The sequence below is a fragment of the Taudactylus pleione genome, unplaced genomic scaffold, assembly GCF_031769625.1.
Source record: "Taudactylus pleione unplaced genomic scaffold, aTauple2 ptg000959l, whole genome shotgun sequence".
Lineage (NCBI taxonomy): Eukaryota > Metazoa > Chordata > Amphibia > Anura > Myobatrachidae > Taudactylus > Taudactylus pleione.
The window spans coordinates 6,594,708-6,613,311 of record NW_028285360.1 but is presented as its reverse complement, the minus strand read 5'-3'; the positions used below and the strand labels follow the sequence as shown (position 1 = coordinate 6,613,311).

At 46.5% G+C, this 18,604-nt stretch overlaps 1 protein-coding gene across 2 annotated transcripts in view; it reads left to right on the top strand.

The window, feature by feature from the left end:
* The window catches only part of MECR (mitochondrial trans-2-enoyl-CoA reductase), a 36,560-nt gene extending 18,546 nt beyond the window's left edge, over positions 1-18,014 (top strand). For both annotated transcript variants that reach the window (XM_088459945.1, XM_088459946.1), the window contains exons 8-10: positions 5,800-5,860; positions 16,664-16,736; positions 16,856-18,014. In XM_088459945.1, coding sequence (XP_088316071.1) covers positions 5,800-5,860; positions 16,664-16,736; positions 16,856-17,019 — 298 coding nt within the window. In that variant the 3' untranslated portion in view covers positions 17,020-18,014. The remainder of the gene's footprint in view (positions 1-5,799; positions 5,861-16,663; positions 16,737-16,855) is intronic.
* The last annotated feature ends 590 nt before the right edge of the window (positions 18,015-18,604 follow it).

Here is an 18,604-nt window from a genome sequence, read left to right as displayed (position 1 = left end):
TATCTTTCTTCTTCTGGTTCCATTGGGTCCACAGGAATTACCTTGGGGTATGTGGTTAGAGTGATCCAGGCACCAAACAGTTTCAAGCTTTAGCTCCCAGGATTTTTTTACATGATTAAGCATCGTAGGTGTCCGAATGGACGCCCGTGCTGCTGCTCCATCTACCCCCGCTCGGGACTGCAGCCTGAGACATCGGGGATGCAGGTAAGGTGGTTCCCCCGCTTGCGGGGAACCACGTGGCAGTCTGTGGCCGCTGTTGTGGGGAATCAGGGACGACTGCTTCTCCCGATAGACCACCAGGGCATAAAATTCTGGCACCGGCGACAGCGTAAGAAGCCAGTCTGCCCGGTGGATCAACACAGCCTAGGGGAGGTAGGCTCTCCCCGTTGGCCCCTTCCCCCAGACCAGACGCTGGTCCAGAGACGAGGTTTCCTGCATCTGGGTTGCTCCTCCTTGTTATATGAGACGCCCAGAGACCACTTCCAGGTGATCTACTGTACCTGCGAATCTCAGGAGGTTTGGTCAGTCTCCCTGTATACATCTCCTTAGGTGGCCAGGTTATACAGAGCTCAATGTCCTACTAAGCTTTCGTGCTTTTCGTAGTTGACTTAAGAGCTTATTGTATATATACAGCTATATCATTGCATTGTATGTGACTTATGTAAGTCTGCTGTGTGTTATACTGCCTTTTTCTGAATAACTGTCAGTTATAACTACTACTACTACTGCTATTTATCCTCATAACTCTCTGCTACAGGTGTGTGGGTTATTTTGGGGGTGAGCACACTGTCACATTGTATCTTGGCATAACATTGTATTGTGTTATGTCTAAAGATAAGGAGAAACAGGCTAAAGCCCCTGTGCTGGTTTCATGTATGGCATGTTTATGCCCACTCAAGCCAGTGTATGGCTCCGTCCTTCCTATCAGTCCTTCCAGCCTGCAGATTCTGATGCATCTTCAGATGAATTTGATGAGGTACAGGGCTCCTCTCAGGAGTCTGTCTCTCAGGAGAGGACCATCTGGCAACAGTTGATGTTCCCTCCTTGATTAGGGCAGTCAAAACTATTTTAAACATAGTGAGGAGCCAGAACCTACGAAGGCTCCTGTGTTCAAACGCCAGAGGGTCGTTAAGGCTGAGTTTCCTAAATCTGAGCAACTCTCGGAACTTATGGGGGAAGCATGGAGCTCTCCTGATAGATGATTCCATGTAACAAAGAAGGTTATAGCTTTATACCCCCTCCCACCTGACGATTGTGGATGCTCATGTGGAACATCTGGTTAAGAGCGTCACATTGCCCATACCATCTGCATCCTCCCTTAAGGATGCAGATGATATGGGCAATGTGGCGCTCTTAACCATCCTCTTAAGGATATAAGACTTGAAGCCTGTCTCAAGATGTTTTTTTCTCTGTCAGGAGCTGTTACCCGCCCGCCATAGCCTGGCTATTGAAGAATGGACAGGGCCACTGGAAAATATTCTTCCAGAGACCAGCTGATGTTTATCTCCTATATCAAAGAGACAGCCTCCTATCTGGGAGAGGCAGCATTAGACAGCGGTATTCTGGCTTCTAAGACATCAGCTGCCTCAGTTGTTGCTCGCAGAGCCCTATGTTAAAGGTACTGGAAAGAAGATGCAGGGTCCAAAAAGGCTTTGGAATCCCTGCCGTTTACGGGAGGTATTCTGTTTGGCACAGAATTGGATAAGATTGTAGCTACTCTGGCAGCTTCCAAAGCAACAACTAGCCCTAGACCTAGGCAGTTGTCATTTCGAGCCTTTCACCCCCAAGGAAAAACGAAGGGTCAGTCTTCCTTTAGACAACCCAGCTCATCGTAAGAGACTGCAAACTAAGATCTTGGGCAATCAGACATCCTGCTTCCAAGTCAGACGATAAACCCTCGGCCTGATGGAGGGGGCCTCCCCCTGGGGAAGGGGAATCCCAGGGTGGGAGGCCGACTTCTTCATTTTTCTGATATCTGGCATCACACAACAACAGACGCCTGGGTCCGAGAAGTGGTCTCTCGAGGGTATGCCCTTTCTGGAAAACACCCCCACAAAGATTTTTTTGCACAACTCCTCCCTCGGAGTCTGCAAAGGCCTTAGCCCTCCAGCAGGCCATTTGTTCCCTGCTGGATTCAGGGGTAATAATCCCGGTTCCGTTGCATCAACAAAGAAAGGGTTATCATTTCAATCTTTTTGATCCAGAAGCCCAATGGGTCTCCCTTTCCTAATCCGGATTTTTAAAGGTCTCAACAGATTAATCCGACTGCCCAAGTTCCGTATGGAAACTCTTCGGTCAATTGTTCTGGCAATGGAACTGGGAGATTTTATGGTTTCCTTGGACATCCAGGATGCGTATCTGCATGTGCCAATTACACCTTCCCACCAGAGGTTTCTGCGGTTTGCGGTTCTACAGCAACATTTCCAATTTCTGGCACTGCTTTTTGGTTTGTCAACATCTCTGCGGGTCTTTAGCAAGATAATGGCTGTAATGACGGCCTATCTCTGGTGTCACGGAGTCAGAATACTGCCATACCTGGATGATCTCCTGATATTGGCACAGTCTCCAGAGGTATAACAACATAATTTCAGACTGACTATTGCCTGGCTACACAGACACGGCTGGATCATAAATTGGAAAAAATCATCACTTTCTCCAGTACAGCAGATGGTGCATTTAGGGGCACGCCTGGACTCTCTGGCACAAAGGATATTTCTGCCAGGAGACAAGATTGTGGCTCTTCAATAGCGGGTTCGCAGATTTCTCCGCAATCAGATGGTGTCCATCCACTCAGCGATGCAGGTCTGGGGTCCATGGTGTCCACCTTCAACATGGTGGAATATACTCAGTTCCACTCCAGACCACTGCAACAGCTGGTCCTCTCCCGATGGAGCGGGGAGTACCAGTTAATAAAGTCAGACGATCCGTCTTTCTCCAGAGGCTCGGCTTTCCCTCTCATGGTGGTTGCAGACGTTTTGTCTGAACAAAGGTCGCCCCTTCTGTATTCCAGATTGGGTGCTCCTCACTATGGATGCCAGCCTTCGCAGGGGGCGAAGTGATGGGTCATCACAACTTTCAGGGAAGATGGACGACCAAGGAGTGTCACTTATCCATAAACATCCTGGAACTTTGTGCAGTATTCAGAGCACTCGTTCAGGCACAGGATATACTGAAGGGCAGGCCTGTCCAGATACAGTCCGACAACGCAACCGCAGTAGCCTACCTCAACCATCAGGGAGGCAAGCGAAGTCTGGCTGCCATGGCGGAAGTGACAATCATTCTGGTCTGGGCAGAATGTCATCTTCCAGCAATCTCGGCAGTATTCACACCAGGTGTCCTCAACTGGGAAGCGGACTTCCTAAGTCGTCAGGATATACACGCCGGGGAATGGGCTCTTCAGATGTCTTTCAGATCCTAGTGGACAAATGGGGACTACCAGAGGTAGGCCTCAAGTCTCAACCACAAGGTCCCCAGGTATGGGTCCAGAACCAGGGATCCCTCAGCCTATTTTGTACGCTCTAGCAGTGAAGTGGGACTTCAAGCTAGCGTATCATTTTCCTCCGATCTCCCTCCTCCCAAGGGTCATCAGGAAATTCAAGCAAGAGGGCGGAACAGTAATACTGATAGCCCCGGCTTGGCCCAGACGCCATTGGTTCACCGACCTTCAGAGTCTCTCCATAGACACTTCATGGCCTCTTCCTCTAAGGCCGGACCTGTTAACACAGGGTCCCTGTCTGCATCCGGACCTTCCCCCGTCTGTCTTTGGCGGCATGGCTCTTGAATCTTCCATCTTAAGAGCCAAGGGTTTTACTACGTCTGTAATTCAGACGATGCTTACGGCACGGAAGCCCTCCTCTGCCCGCATCTATTATAGGGTTTGGCACTCGTATTTTCGATGGTGTAAGTATAGAAAATATGATCCTGAAGTTTTTAGGGTCTCATGAGTGCTTGCTTTTTTCCAAGCTGGGTTAGAACTGGGTCTCCACCTGGCCACCCTAAGAGTTCAGGTATCTGCACTGTTTGGTTTCAGAGTAGGATCGCCCCGCTGCCTGATGTTAGAACATTTTTTTCAGGGTGTTCTGAGGGTTCAGCCTCCCTTTGTCCCTCCCATAGCTCCTTGGGATTTGTCTTTGGTTCTCAGGGCTCTACAGGCTCCCCCATCTGAACCCCTGAAATCAGTAGACCTTAAGTGGTTGACAGCGAAGGTGGTTTTTCTTCTTGATATCTCCTCTGTCCGCAGGGTCTCTGATTTGGCAGCCTATTCTTGTCACTCTCACTTTTTGATTTTTCATCAGGATCAAGCTGTTCTTCGTACCAGGGCGGGTTACCTTCCTAAGGTAGTATCCCGCTTTCATGTGAATGAAGAAATAGTGGTTCCAGCCTTCCAGTTTTCAGACCTCTCGGTAGGTGAATCTTCTCTGGATGTGGTGCGGGCTCTACGTGGATCGCACCAACTCTATTAGGAAATCGGATTCTCTTTTTGTGTTATATGGCTGTCATAAGCGAGACTGGCCAGCTAACAAACAGACTCTGGCTAGATGGCTTCGTATGACTATTTCTCAGGCTTACAGACAAGCTGATCTCTCTGTGCCAAACATAGTGACAGCACATTCTACTCGATCTGTGGGACAGTCGTGGTGCCTCTGCTGAACAACTATGCAAGGCAGCCATGTGGTCTTCCGTCCACACTTTTCTCAAATATTACACATTTGATACTTTTGCCTCTCAGGATGCTTCCTTTGGGCGTCGAATTCTCCTTTCTACTAAACAGGAGCATCCCCACCCTTAAGGAAACTGCTTTGGGACATCCCCAAGGTAATTCCTGTGAATCCTATGAAACCCGAAGAAGAAAAAAAGTGTTATGGTATAACATACCTTTTGTTAACTCTTTTTTTTTTTTCTTCGAGGTCCACAGGGCACCCACCCTAATGCACCTGGTATTCTTGGGTAATCCTTTTTTTTTTCTTTTGTATTTCAATGATTCCCTCTTGTTAAAGAGATGTACAATTGTCCTTCCTTCTCTTCTTTCCTTCTCCTGCCTTGGGCTTGGTAACAAACTAAGGGCCTGATTCAGAGCCGGACGCTCCGACAAGAGCGCTTGCTCTGAATCAGGGCCGTCCTACCTATTATTGGATTGGCCTCCTGGCCGCTCGCATAGCTGTGGGTGACCACCCACAGCTCATGCGAGTGGCCAAAAAGATGGTCGCGATGGTCAAGACCATCGTGACCATCGTGCTTGGAGACGAGACCCTGCGGTAGGGTCTCGCTGCCGCAAGCCCAGGAGTGCTTTTGGCTCTATCAGAGCCAAAAGCACTCCCACTGACATCACTAGTGATGTCAGTGGGGCCGGCCCCAGACGGTAGGCGTTCCCATGGGAACACCTCCGTCTGGGCAGCAACGCCCCTGGCACGTCCACCAAAGGGGACGTGCTGTCACTCGCCATCGACAGCACGCCCCCTTTGGTGCGAGATCCATAGCGACGGCTTGGCCGTCGCTATTCGGGTCTCGCGCATGCGCACGACGGAGCTCCCTCCGTCGTGCGCATGCGCACTAGGGCACCATCGACCCGCTTGCGAGCGTTCAGCGCTCACGAGCGGGTCTGAATCAGGCCCTAAGTGCCTGTAACCAGGGGCGGGGTATATATGGAGGAGGACCCAGTGCATCCTGGGAGCTAAAGCTTGTAACTGTTTGGTGCCTGGATAACTCCAACCACATGCCCCAAGGTAATTCCTATGTACCTCGAAGAAAAAGTTAACAAAGGTATGTTATACCATAACTCTTATTTTTATTGTCCTTTAGTTATGGCGGCACAATGGTAACATATGGAGGGATGGCTAAGCAGCCCGTCACTATACCAGTGGTGAGTATTTCATCTTTCTATCTATCTACGGAATATGTAATGCTTATTTAACTTCTAGGTTACACTAGTTTAGGATGTCTTTTCCATTCCCTTAGAGCAGAGCATTTGTCAACCTTTGCCTTAAATATGTCCATGTCCTGTTTTAAAGCTTTTTCCCTTGTGAAAATATCATTGAGATGGCTAATAAACCTTAGGGCCGGATTCAATTAGCGGCGAAAAGCCGAGATCAGCGATAAGAGAGATGTTTTCGCCTCATTCGCCTGTTTTGGGGTGTTTTTTTGCCTACTTACACAATGCTCGCTCCTGCTCTTTGCCCTATTCAATTTTAAAACCGGCGAAAGCGCATATATGCGAATGCAGCGAATAGCGAAAAGGACAGGTTTTTAACTCTGTACCCCCTAAAAAGCCTAACTGACCCGGGAAATCAATATAGAAGTGTACTAATAGACCTAGTGTATTAATAGACATAATAAAAGTATTTTAGCTTCTTAAATTGAGTCATAGGGCTGTTATTTGCATAAGTGTGAAAAAAGCCATTTCTTTTTTGAAAAATAATTGTTGTAGTTAAATCTGGGGTTCATTTAAATGGGTACTAGTATATTTTTGTGTATATAAAGTGCATTCTAAAAAAGTTTTAAAAATACACCTGCTGCATCCTCGTGTTAATCCTAAAAACACCTGTCCCATCCATACAGCACCCCAAAATACCTGGCCCAGTACTTTATGTCCATTTCCAACACATTTTAGTCCCAAAATTGACGTGTTTTATAGGGTGTATTTAGATTATTATTATTTTTTTTTTTTTTTCCTAATTAGTCATTAAAAAGGGGTGTACAAAGGGTTCTGAACCAAGGGGGTCATTCAGACCCACTCGTGAGCGGCAGTACGCTCGCAAGTGGGTCGATGGTCCCCACTACGCATGCGCACGACGGAGGGATCTCCGTCGCGCGAGACCCGGCGAGCGAAGGACTTTCCATCGCTCCGGGTCTCGCACCAAAGGGGGCGTGCTGTCGATGTTGATTGACAGCACGCCCCCTTTGGTGGGCGTGCCAGGGGCGTGCCTGCCAGACGGAGGCGTTCCCATGGGAACGCCTACCGTCTGAAGCCGGCCCCACTGACATCACTAGTGATGTCAGTGGGAGTGATTTTGGCTCTGATAGAGCCAAAATCACTCCTGGGCTTGTGGTTGAGAAACCCGACCACAGGGTTTCACTCGCAAGTCCGATGGTCGCGATGGTCAAGACCATCGCGACCATCTTGTTGGACGCTCGTATATGCTGTGGGTGTTGACCCACAGCTATACGAGCGTCCAGGAGGACGCTCCATATTAATGGAGGAGGGCCCTGATTCAGAGCGAGCGCTCTGGTCAGAGCGTCCGGCTCTGAATCAGGGCCCAAGTCCCCACATTTTTATGCAAAAGTGGGCCTTGCACAAAGAGGTTTTTCAAGTACTAGTACAGTAGTTTGCACTTTTATTATTAGATCTATTTCTCCTTCATCCACTAGGGGACACTGGAGTTCAAGACAGTGGGGTATAGACGGTGGTAGAGTAGAGCCTGGCACTTTAAATAATTTAGAAGTGTGACTGGCTCCTCCCCCTCTATGCCCCATCAGCCCCAGTTTTTAGAATGTGCCCGAGAGAGCCGGTCGCACATGAGGCTGTCTCCAGCCTTTCTCATATAATTTTTAATTTTTATTTTTTATTTTTATTTAACAAGCTGAGGACAGGCAGGCTGCTTACTGTGGCAGTCTGCCTGCTACGTGGGAGCCGCCGGGAGGGCACCACACGGCTACTGCAGTCTGTGTCCGGTGACCCTGAGGGGGGACTTTAAACAGAGTCATCGGACTCCATGAGGACCCGCCACAACTGAAACCGGTTCGTGTCCGGGTTTCCTCATTTGCCCCCCTGCCCAGCAACCCGGCCGCAGCAGTCCGTAAGTATATCCCACTACTCCTGACTAGCTGGAGTGGTGGGCCAAAACGCTGGGCTCAGGGACAGCGCACACTGCATGGCTGTCACACACGGCTCCTTCCCCCTGCCAGTAAAAGTGGTAGTGTCGGAGCTGCTGACGAGACCTGCCGCTGCACTCACAGTCAGCGTCCGGGTCTCTGGCTTATACCTAGCCATCCCCCTCCTATTAACGAGGGGATGGAGCGCGGGCCCCTGCAAGTGCGTGTTAAGCGGCAGTGATTCCGTGACTGTCACTGAGACGCCTGTTCCTCCCTTCTCTATATGGGAGTAGAAACGCTGGGCGGTGTGAGTAAGATCACACAAATGACAGACGCCGCACCGCTGCTCACTAAATAGTGTAGCACAGGGGAGGTCCTGCCATCTGCCATTGGTAGTGTAATGGCGGGCTTCAGGAGACCAGACGAGTCCCTCTACATGAGGCAGCGCTGACAAGCAGCACGATCCTTGGTGTAGGAGTACCCGCGTATAGAGGCTTCCCTTATTGAGACAAGGGCCCAGCCTTATAGATGTGTCTGCTGATGCTCCCGTACCCCGCTCAGAAGGGCCGGGAGGAAGGATGTCTTCCCTACATTACGCCCAGCCCACTTTTTCCTAGTAAGTGGGCAGAGGCGAGCCTTACAGTGCACGCGCGCGCACACACTGATAGGGCGTCATACATCCTGCCGCGTCTAATAAGAGCCGCGCCATCTGTAGTCGGGCTCGTGCTCTAAGCCCTCATCTGAGAGCAGCGCGGTCTGCCGGTCCGTTAGCGCGGCTGCGCAGACATACTCGGTATTAGTCCCCCCGTGAAGGGACCTCAGAGGTACCTGGGAGGGCATCCTGCCGCGTCTAAAGCAGGCAGCAGTAGCCCCCCAGTACTAAAATGGCGGCCGCACTCGGGGTAAAGCCACGCCCCCTTCGCGGCCCTAATTGCGAGCACGCAACAGCCCAACCAGCGGGGCAGCCACCACTGCCTACCGCTGGTTAAATATGCAGTGCAGTGCAGACCAGCGCCTGAATGAGCGCGGCTGCCTCCTAACTCCTGCAACAGGGTTAATTAATGCGACTCCCTCCCCCTCCCACGCTGGGAGTGCTGCTAGCACAAAAGTAGAAGTAGGAGGGAGTGCTTTTAAGTGCTAGCTACAAATAAGTATCAGCGCAGGGCTCGGATCTCTCCACGGCTCTTGCTGTGTGGAGTTTGTATGTTCTCCCGGTGCAGGCAGCACTGTTTTTGCTTAGGCTCATCTTAACAATTAGCAACGCTCCTCATCTAAATCTCAGGAGGAGATGCCGCGTCCCGCAGCTCCTGGCTGGGCTGAGCAGGCTTCCGTTAGCTATAACATAGGGCTAATAGCCTTACGTTATACCAGCACAATGCGGCTCCACGATGCAGCGCTGTACGACCATCACACTCCTGTCACAGCAGGACAGCATCACCGCTTTATACTATAAGGGGGCTAGCAGCGCTGTGCTAACTGGAGTGTAGCAGTTTGCACACGCACAGCGCGGTATTCATGAAAAAACAGCCCCCCTGCTTCCCTTTTAAGGACTGTAGTTACTGCCTGCACACAAGCAGTATAGCTCAGTGCACTACCTGCAGCAGGGAGTGCTTTAGCGTGGGTCTCTTACGACTACCACACTGGGAGTGCTTCAGCGCAAAAGGTAGGGGAGGCCCTGTCCTTGTATAATAGGAGTTTAGTGCTAGCTACAGTGGATAGCTGGTTGCTAGCTGTATGGGCACTAGCCCAATTCCCTTTTGCGCATAACACCACGTTAGGCGGTTCTGAAAGAGGCCAGTTCAATCGATGCATCACAGCTAGAAGCGAGGGGTTGGCGAGACAGTCCCGCCAATGCAGCGCCGCTTGGCAGGCTTCCCTTCGTTCTTTAACAAAGGGCGCCTAGCTTAATCTAATGGCTTGATATCTCAGCCTGTGAAGTATCATAGCCTCATGGTGTACTAGCTCTACTGTTCTGGTGCTGCTGCCAGAACTTATGGTTATAGCATACCCTTCACCCAGGGTTAGCACACTTTGGCGTCCCATCCCCAGGCTTATGCCTCACATGGGCTCGCCTTAAAGAGACTTCCCATGCAGATATGTGGCAGCACATATACTACATTATAGGCTGGTCTTAAAACCTTTCACCAGTTTTCTGTGCTTACCTTAGAAGGTATGCATATGTGCATCTATTTATATCTCATGTGTTCCCTTCGGCAGCACATACAGGAAGAGGTTAGTAACGTGCGGCTAGTGTAGTTGTTGGCATTACTGCCTCACAGCACTGAGGTAGTCTTTTTGATTCCCACTTCGAAAAGTGGGTTAATCTGGCGCTAAAAGGGCTCACCTGCTAAGGCGAGTACACCTGTAACAGAAGGGTCCCAGGATCGAAACCAGTCTGGGACAGCACGCAGCTACCATATCCTGCCCCTGCGCAGTAGCTGAGTGACGGCCACACGCGGTACATGAGCAGTCCCCCTGCGGGGGGGTAAGCCACGGGTATGGTATGTATATATGTGTGTGTGTGTATATATATATATATATATATATATATATATATGTATATATAAATATATATATAATGTATATTGTATTTTATACTAGCCCTGTAGTAGAAACATATACATGCTAGAATGAAATTTGTCCTTGGAGTTCCTTCCATGGCTTTAATTTTTGCTCATGTTCTAGTTTTACAATATTATCGTCACCTACTAAATTTGTATGTAGGTATGCGTATGCATATATGGATATCGCTTCTTATCCTTCCCATAAGAGCAGGGGTAGGATCTGTTCTTATCAGTTTTATGTCTGATACCTAGCATATTGATAGAAGGCTGCAATTGGAGGCTGGACTCCTGATGCGGAAGTTGGTACAATAACTCCGCTTAACACAATCTCTCCCGGGGGATTGGGTTGTGTGTGTATATACATGTATATGTGTAGGAGGCCTATACTTCCACAAGCATTAGGTTACCTATAATACCACGCATGGGAAGCCGCCTGGGATTACCAGAAGCTGTAGGCTATATCCATACATATTATATGGTGGCTCTATAATCTAAAGTCATGTGCTGCAGCTTACATAGTGATAGTCACAATTCCCTAAGGCATTGCTTCTAGCATGGACCCTAGACATGTCACATGTATATAAGGATATATACTTATATAGCTCGGTTCATGTCAGTCTATATCTATGGCGCCCCGTTTCGGGGGACCTATTATCATTACAGTGATGCACTTGGTAGCAAGCTTGTAAGACGCCCATTCTTTGTATATTTCCTAATAATTGGGAAACAAAAACCTGTTTTCTGTTTAACCCTACTGGGGTTATCACTCCCTTCTTTGCTTGGGATAACTAACGAGTTCTATGTCTAAGTACAGGTACCCTTCTCAGTATCGATTCCGGTACTCCATATTATTGTCGCATATCTCAATAGAATGAGTCTAAAGGGCCCTTAGGTACAATTCATATCTTGAAGGCCTAGGGCCACCTACCGATTTAGGCAGGGACAGACCTGGGTTATATTAGATTGGTGGGCATAATACACATTGTAAATATTGGTGTAAGGATACTTAAACTAGCAGACCGTTTTTGGGGTATAAGTATAATCTACAGATACACGTCTCTAATGGAACAGGCTCAGGTAGAGTCCTGTTTTACGACCTTCTTGTCTCCACTAACATTTTACTAGTTTCCACAGTATTTTCTACTGCACATCTCCAGACTGAAGTATGTGCTGTAGACCATTGGTCTTAGCCCACTGAAGCTACTCTCTATTCCTAATGTGGCGGGTTGCTTTGCGATAGAACAGGTCAGTGACATTCTACATTTCGGCCAGAGGCTTCTGGTCGCTCACAGGTGAGAGCTTACCCACTAATGCCTCGGTAGAGGCTCCTATTTCATGTAAACTGACATACATAGAGTTCTTCTCCCTTACTGCCTCCTAGCAGCCATCCGCTCTTTTAATCAGTTGGCTCTACACTTTAGAATTTTCCTGGAGTGTGGGTGCATAGTTACAACATTGAGAACCAATTCTACTAGAATCTGTTGGCGTTATGGACCAAAGCACATCTCTGGGCTACTGCACATCTTTACATAGAAGTGTGACAGTCACTATGTTCCACTCAGGGGGCCTGGTGGGTTTCCTGTTCAGTAGCTGTTGATATTTTTATCATACTGACAGGTACCTGACTGGTATCTTCCTGGTTTTTCTCATGCTATGTTCAGGCCAGCAGTTACTACTGCCTATGCACTTCCATCATGTTGGAAGTTGTCCGTTGTTTCTCTTTAGCGTCAGGGTTTCAGTTGCTGGTTTATTCCTGTTCTCAGCATGGGTTGTACTGCGGTCTGACCCTCTGAAAGGTATTGTAATCTCAATCCTCTCGAAGCCGCCTCATGGCCAGGGTGATCTCCTCTCTTTGGAGATTTCTATGGTCTCATCCTTCCGCTGGTTAACAACTTTGTAGTACTTGGACTTCCAGAAGGGTTCAGGGCGACTGTGCGGCCTTGACTTTTACCTCCCTGTATACTCTTTGTGAGGAGTCTGTGGACTCTCTGTTTTTGTAGATTGGTATCGTTATACTTCTATCTATATGAGTTATGTCCAGCAGTGCTGGTATTCTGCTATCTGCAAAATGTGGCAGCTTCCTGTTTCCGACTCTGGTACGGTTTCCTTGAGGTTTCTTCTCGGGTTACTGCCCTTCTCCTATGGATTCGGGTAGGAGTTCTCTTCTCCCAACAGTATGGCTTGGTCTGTTTTCAGCTGAGTTTACAGTGTTCTGATGCTTCTCATCTGAGGGTGTTTTCTCGCTAGCCGCTTATTCCATTCGACTACTGTACGTTGTGGTATTCTGTGTCTGTTCCGCACGGAGTTCTGTTTGTCTCCTGGCTCACGACTCTTGATTCTCAGCTCTTGCCTTCCGTTGAACCTCCGGTTCTATGCGGTCCCTGTTCGGTTGGCCGAAGGGTCGGCATGTTCTCCGCGCTTCCCACCCGGGAGGTTGGCTTTGGGACGTCCCCACTGTCTTGAACTCCAGTGTCCCCTAGTGGATGAAGGAGAAAACAGGATTTTGGTACTTACCGATAAATCCCTTTCTCCGATTCCACAGGGGACACTGGACGCCCGCCCGGCGCGGCGTACCTGCCTGTTGTGGGTCTTTATATAGTTGTGTGACTGCATGTGTTCCCTGCAATGGTTTCCTCTGTTTTCCTTCAGTCGGTATTGTTCCGTTCTGTGGTCTTCTCCTTCTCCTCGTTTTCCTGTTGTCCTCCGTCTCCTCTCGGGCTCAGTTCTTAAACTGGGGCTGATGGGGCATAGAGGGGGAGGAGCCAGTCACACTTCTAAATTATTTAAAGTGCCAGGCTCTACTCTACCACCGTCTATACCCCACTGTCTTGAACTCCAGTGTCCCCTGTGGAATCGGAGAAAGGGATTTATCGGTAAGTACCAAAATCCTGTTTTAATAGTAAATAACATTCTAACTACAATTAGATCCAGGGTTTAAAGGAGCTATTCAACAGAGAACAGTTACAAGTCTCAATATATTTTGTCAAGTGGACCAGGGGTCCCCACCTGACCATCTCCAATTTTGATAAAAATTTTATATGAAGGGTGGCATATATGTCAGACTAACTTTCCGAAAAGTTTTCTTCACAATATGCAACAGTAGCAAACTATAGTCCTCAAAGTGGGGGTGGGTGCAACTGTCACCAGCTCCTCAGTGCACAATCAGCACATGGAATGACCCCAAGTCTCTCTTGTACTGTAGGCCTGTGGAAAAGCTATGTAGTTCTGCATATGAAATACACTGATAATAATGAACATATTCTGAACATATTTAACTAAAGTGTGTAAATGTTCACCTGGACAAATCATGTTTCAAGGGTTACAATTGCATTTTCCTTTTCACACTTCATGAGAACCATAACATATGAGTTATAGTCTTATGCTGGGCAGATACGATATAATTATTTGGGCGATCCACCTGATATCGACAGATTTCCCAGATAATTGCACTGTTCATTTGCGCTACTGGTTGCAAAATATTGATAGATCAGGCATGCAGAACCATCCAGTGTGTCCGTATGATGCAATATTTTGGAGCTTCAAGTCGGCCAAATGGGCAGTGTATGTGCTGTCGCGGCCGACCGCCAGAGTGGAGTTCAGAAGTACAGTCCTAGATGTTCAAAGCATACGCACTCAGGGCTCGCAGGCTTTGAACTGCCTTGGTATCTGCCAAATAAGTCCAATCTTATGCATCGGGCGCCAATTCTTCATGTTTAAATGTCCACAGGCTGTGCGCACGCGAGCCCGAAATCCCTCGCTCCGGCTGTCGATGTTGATCGACAGCTCGCCACGTTTGGTAGTCGGGGGGGGGGGGGGGGGGTTTGGCTGCCTGAACGGAGGGGGCCCCACTGACATCACTCATGAGCTTCCGGCTCTATTAGAGCCGGAAGCTCACTGGGGTTTGCGACAGCCGAGACCCTGCCACAGGGGTCTCGTCGCAAGCCCCGATGGTCGCGACCATCACCTGGCCACTCGCTAAAGCTGTGGGTGGTCACCCACAGCTTAGCGAGTGGCCAGGAGGCCGAACAGCGAGCCGGTCTGAATCAGGGTCTTAGTGTTATACTGGACACCAGATTGGCATCTGAACTTGTTCTTCTATACTTTTTTTTGAGGGGCAAATAAAGATAAGTAAACAATACATCATTCCTTCTGTGGCACCTTTAGGATTAAAATCTAGTACTGGATGCTCTGACAATCCCTTTGAGCCTTTGCTAGGTGTCTTCTTTAAATGGAATACACTGAAATTGATTCTGGTAGCGATCACATTTGTCTGTCGAGTGGGTGAGTTACATGCTCTATAGTATAAGGAGCCATCTTTGAACATTTATACAGGGGATGCAAACTAATCCTACTTTCTTTCGTAAAGTAGTTTCTTCATTCATATCAATCAATAAGTCATACTTTTCATCTTTCTGCCCACAATCAACTAATAATAAAGAAAACCAATTAAATACTGGACCTTGTCTGGGCACTTTTGGGTTACATCTCCAGAACAAATGAATTCAGGAAGACTAATCAACTATTTGTCCATCCTGTAGGAACTCGTCCGGGACATGCTCCAACCAAACATACTCTTGTAAGATGGATAAATTATGTCATTGCATAAACAGATGTGAAGTGCCAGAAGTAAAAAGGATGGTTTCTACCAGTGTGGTTGTGCCTTACTGGATATTCGGGCCTCCGCCCTCATCTCTTCATATCTTTAGCAGACATTGGGCCTGTTTCAGAGGCGCATGTAATGTCAATATTCACGAGGTTGAGGAATTATTTGCAACCGCGCATGTGCAAATATGTCAGCCTCTACAATGCATGCTTGCATTACACCGTGTACGCACAAAGATGCTGTTTTAATCGGGACAGGCAGCAAAGTGTTGGACATTCCTAGGTGGTGATTGGGAGGTGGTTAGAAGTGGTTGCAAAAACAAAATCCACCTCATGTGCATGTTATGGGAGTGTTGTGGGCGTGTCACCTTCCTAGACGCACAGCTGCAGCCACAGACCCCATAATCAGATGGAGAAACCGCACCTGCCATAGGGCTGGTGCACCGATGGTGGTGTCTACAAAAAAAATCATTGGTGCTATTACAGCGTGCAGAGACTCAGGAAGTGGGCATTTCAGTACTTGCACATTCAAACACAGGCTACTACACCAGGGGAAGGCTGGTACTAGCATTTCAATATTGTCACAGCCACGACTATGGCAATAGTTGACGCCGCAGAATTCACTGCTGAATCATACCCATTATCTTCTTGATTCCTTCGAATGGCGTCCATTGAGAATTATTTTGTTGCATATTCAGTGCACTTTTAATGTTGATTTCTATTTTAAACCATCCTCTTCTTTCATATATCTTTTTGAATATGTCCCATACATTACGGCTACCTTTGGAATTTGAAAAGGAGATGAAAGAATTATTACCTTTATTAATACCATTAATTTTATTTCCTGAAATAATCCATGGCAGCCCGATATTCCCAGCCGTGTTGTGTTTTTTTTTTTTTTTTTTTTTTTTTTTAGGACCAATTGGGAAAGGGTAGTCACACATATTTATTTGTTTTTTCCTGCCTCTACTTGGCTGAATAAGGAGTTAACCCATACATTATGGCTGCCATGGTGTATTATAAGGAAATTAAATTAGTGTTAATAATTCTTCCATTTTTGTTGCATGAATGAGAAATGCATGTATGTAGTACCGCAAATTAAAGTTATGATGTGCTCAAGTCTGAATCTGTCAGCTCATTTTACATTTGACTCCCCTTGCAGCTCAATTTGGTTTTGTCCAATAGCGCACCTTCTTGATGGACTTACTATTGTCCTGTTTGAATACTGTGCTTGATTATTAAGTGGCGGAAGTGCATACTGCCTTCATAAGAATACCGGTGCCGGAATCCCAACAGCAGTCGGAATCCTGACCGCCGGCACCCCGACAGTAAGGGTTAGGGTTAGGCTGCGGGGGGGGAGGGTTAGGGTACTTAGTTGGGTCGGGATTCTGACTGTCGGGATGACTCAGTTAGTATTGTGACCGCCAGGATCTCGTACCCAACTCTTTTTAAGCCATGCATATAATGTGCTTTTAAAGATACAATGGTTAAGACAATTGACAACAACTAGCTTTTGCTTTTATTTTTTGTAGTACCTATCGGTGTTACATCATTTGTTTTCTGTCCTGAAGTGCACCTATTCCGTATTAACTGAGGCACTGATAAGTCATCCAGTAAATAGATGTTTCCAGAGTGTAAGATTACTGGTTTAATTTAATCATTTTATGTCTCTCCTCCATTCTTTTCAGAGTGCTCTAATATTTAAAAATGTGAAGTTGTGTGGCTTTTGGGTAACTCAGTGGAAGAGAGACCGACATCACAGTATGTATTACACACCAAAACACCAGCCACCTTTTTATAACCATTGTATGACTTCCCACATGCTTGAATTTTTCTGTCTCTATATGGTATCCCTTTTTATTCCTAACTATCTTTTGTAGATCGAGAAGAAATTACCAAGATGATCCGGGACCTCTGTGATTTAATCCGCAGAGGGAAACTTGTTCCTCCACCATGCACCCAAAGGCCTCTGGATGATTTCTCACAGGCACTATTGGATGCCCAGACACCATTCCTCTCCCGTAAACAGATCTTGATTATGTAATCAAGAAGTGGGTTTATTTGTTCATGCAGTGTATCTCAGATCCTAATTACCATAATACAATGTATATTTATAGATATATATTTTTATGTCTGAAAAGTCTGTGAAAACAATTACAAAATGATAATGTGAAATGTGTGTATTTATTATCTTTTTTAAATGTATGTATATAATGCTTCAATTCAAATAGTAAAATGTATGGAAATGCATGGACATTTTAACAGATGTCCTGCATTACCTTTTATTCTTGGGTAGTGACAAGGAAGACACTGCACTGCAAATATCCTTCAGTGGGGTACACGGTGCTGGGTATTCCTAGACAGGAAGCACAGCATGCATGCATATTAAGACCATGGGGCTTATTTAATAGGGTGCGACTTGCAGCCGCTGCGGGAACTCCTGCGAGTCTTCCCATATTTTTTAAAGCTGCAATCATTTTAAAAGCAAGTCTTTGCTTATTACATAAGCCCCCACATATGTAACTTTGTATCTATTTAAAAAAACCACAGACAAAATACCTATTTAGGTTATCTGGAATTAGTTTATTTATTATTATGGTTAATAATGCAATAAACAAAGCCCACAATCATTTACACGCAGTCTACCGGGTTTGCCTGACTGTCTAACAGTATAGTAATATAAACAAAAATTTATTCTATGGGCTAAATACAATAGCCTGCGAGTTGCGGCAAGTACTGAGATTTCAGCAACTTAGCAGCCAGATATAAAGCAGCAACACCAGGCTGGTTTTATCTTTAAAAATTGCCACTTTAAATCTTGCAACTGAATCGCATTTGCTGCAACTAGCAGGCTATTACATTTGGCCCTATATGTCTATAACCTCCTGCAAAAGGTATTGAGATGGATGGTGGTCAGTCCTACGTGTGTACTGACTTTATTGCTATGTTTCAGACCCTTAAATGCCTAGTTAAAAATGAAAACCATAAAAATGTATATTAAAGCTCTTTACAAATGTAATAAAATGTGATAAAATATTACTTGTAGCCTGACTTAATTTAATTCTACTATCACCGCTTAGGTGACTGGGATCTGAAAGGTACTGTGTTTTGTATGAGAGAAAAAAAATTATATATATATATATATATATATATATATATATATATATATATATATATATATATTGAAGTTTGATTTGTTTTTTGGTGAAATATCTTCCACAGCTCTCGAGGTAAAGATGCCAAGTCTTACGTAGTTATTTAGTATCGAAAAAGTAAGCTATTAGACCACACAGCGACAGCGATAAATCTTTATATATATATATATATATATATATATATATATATATATATATATATATATATATATATATATAAAATTCTTTGGTCTGTTTGTGTATCCGGTTATGCATTTGGACACCCCTGCACCGAATGGGATGAAACGCAAGGTGGTTCTGTTGGATCCTGGAGCAGGTTTTAGTCTTGGTCGGATCTCCCGCAGGTATACGCTGGGCAGAACTTTGACCTAGGGAGCCTGTTCTGAGCCTTCCATTGGATGGATTATGACGAAAACTTCAGAATGCTAACATTGGATCACAGGAAAAAATACTAGGGGGCTTGAGGGTCCCGGT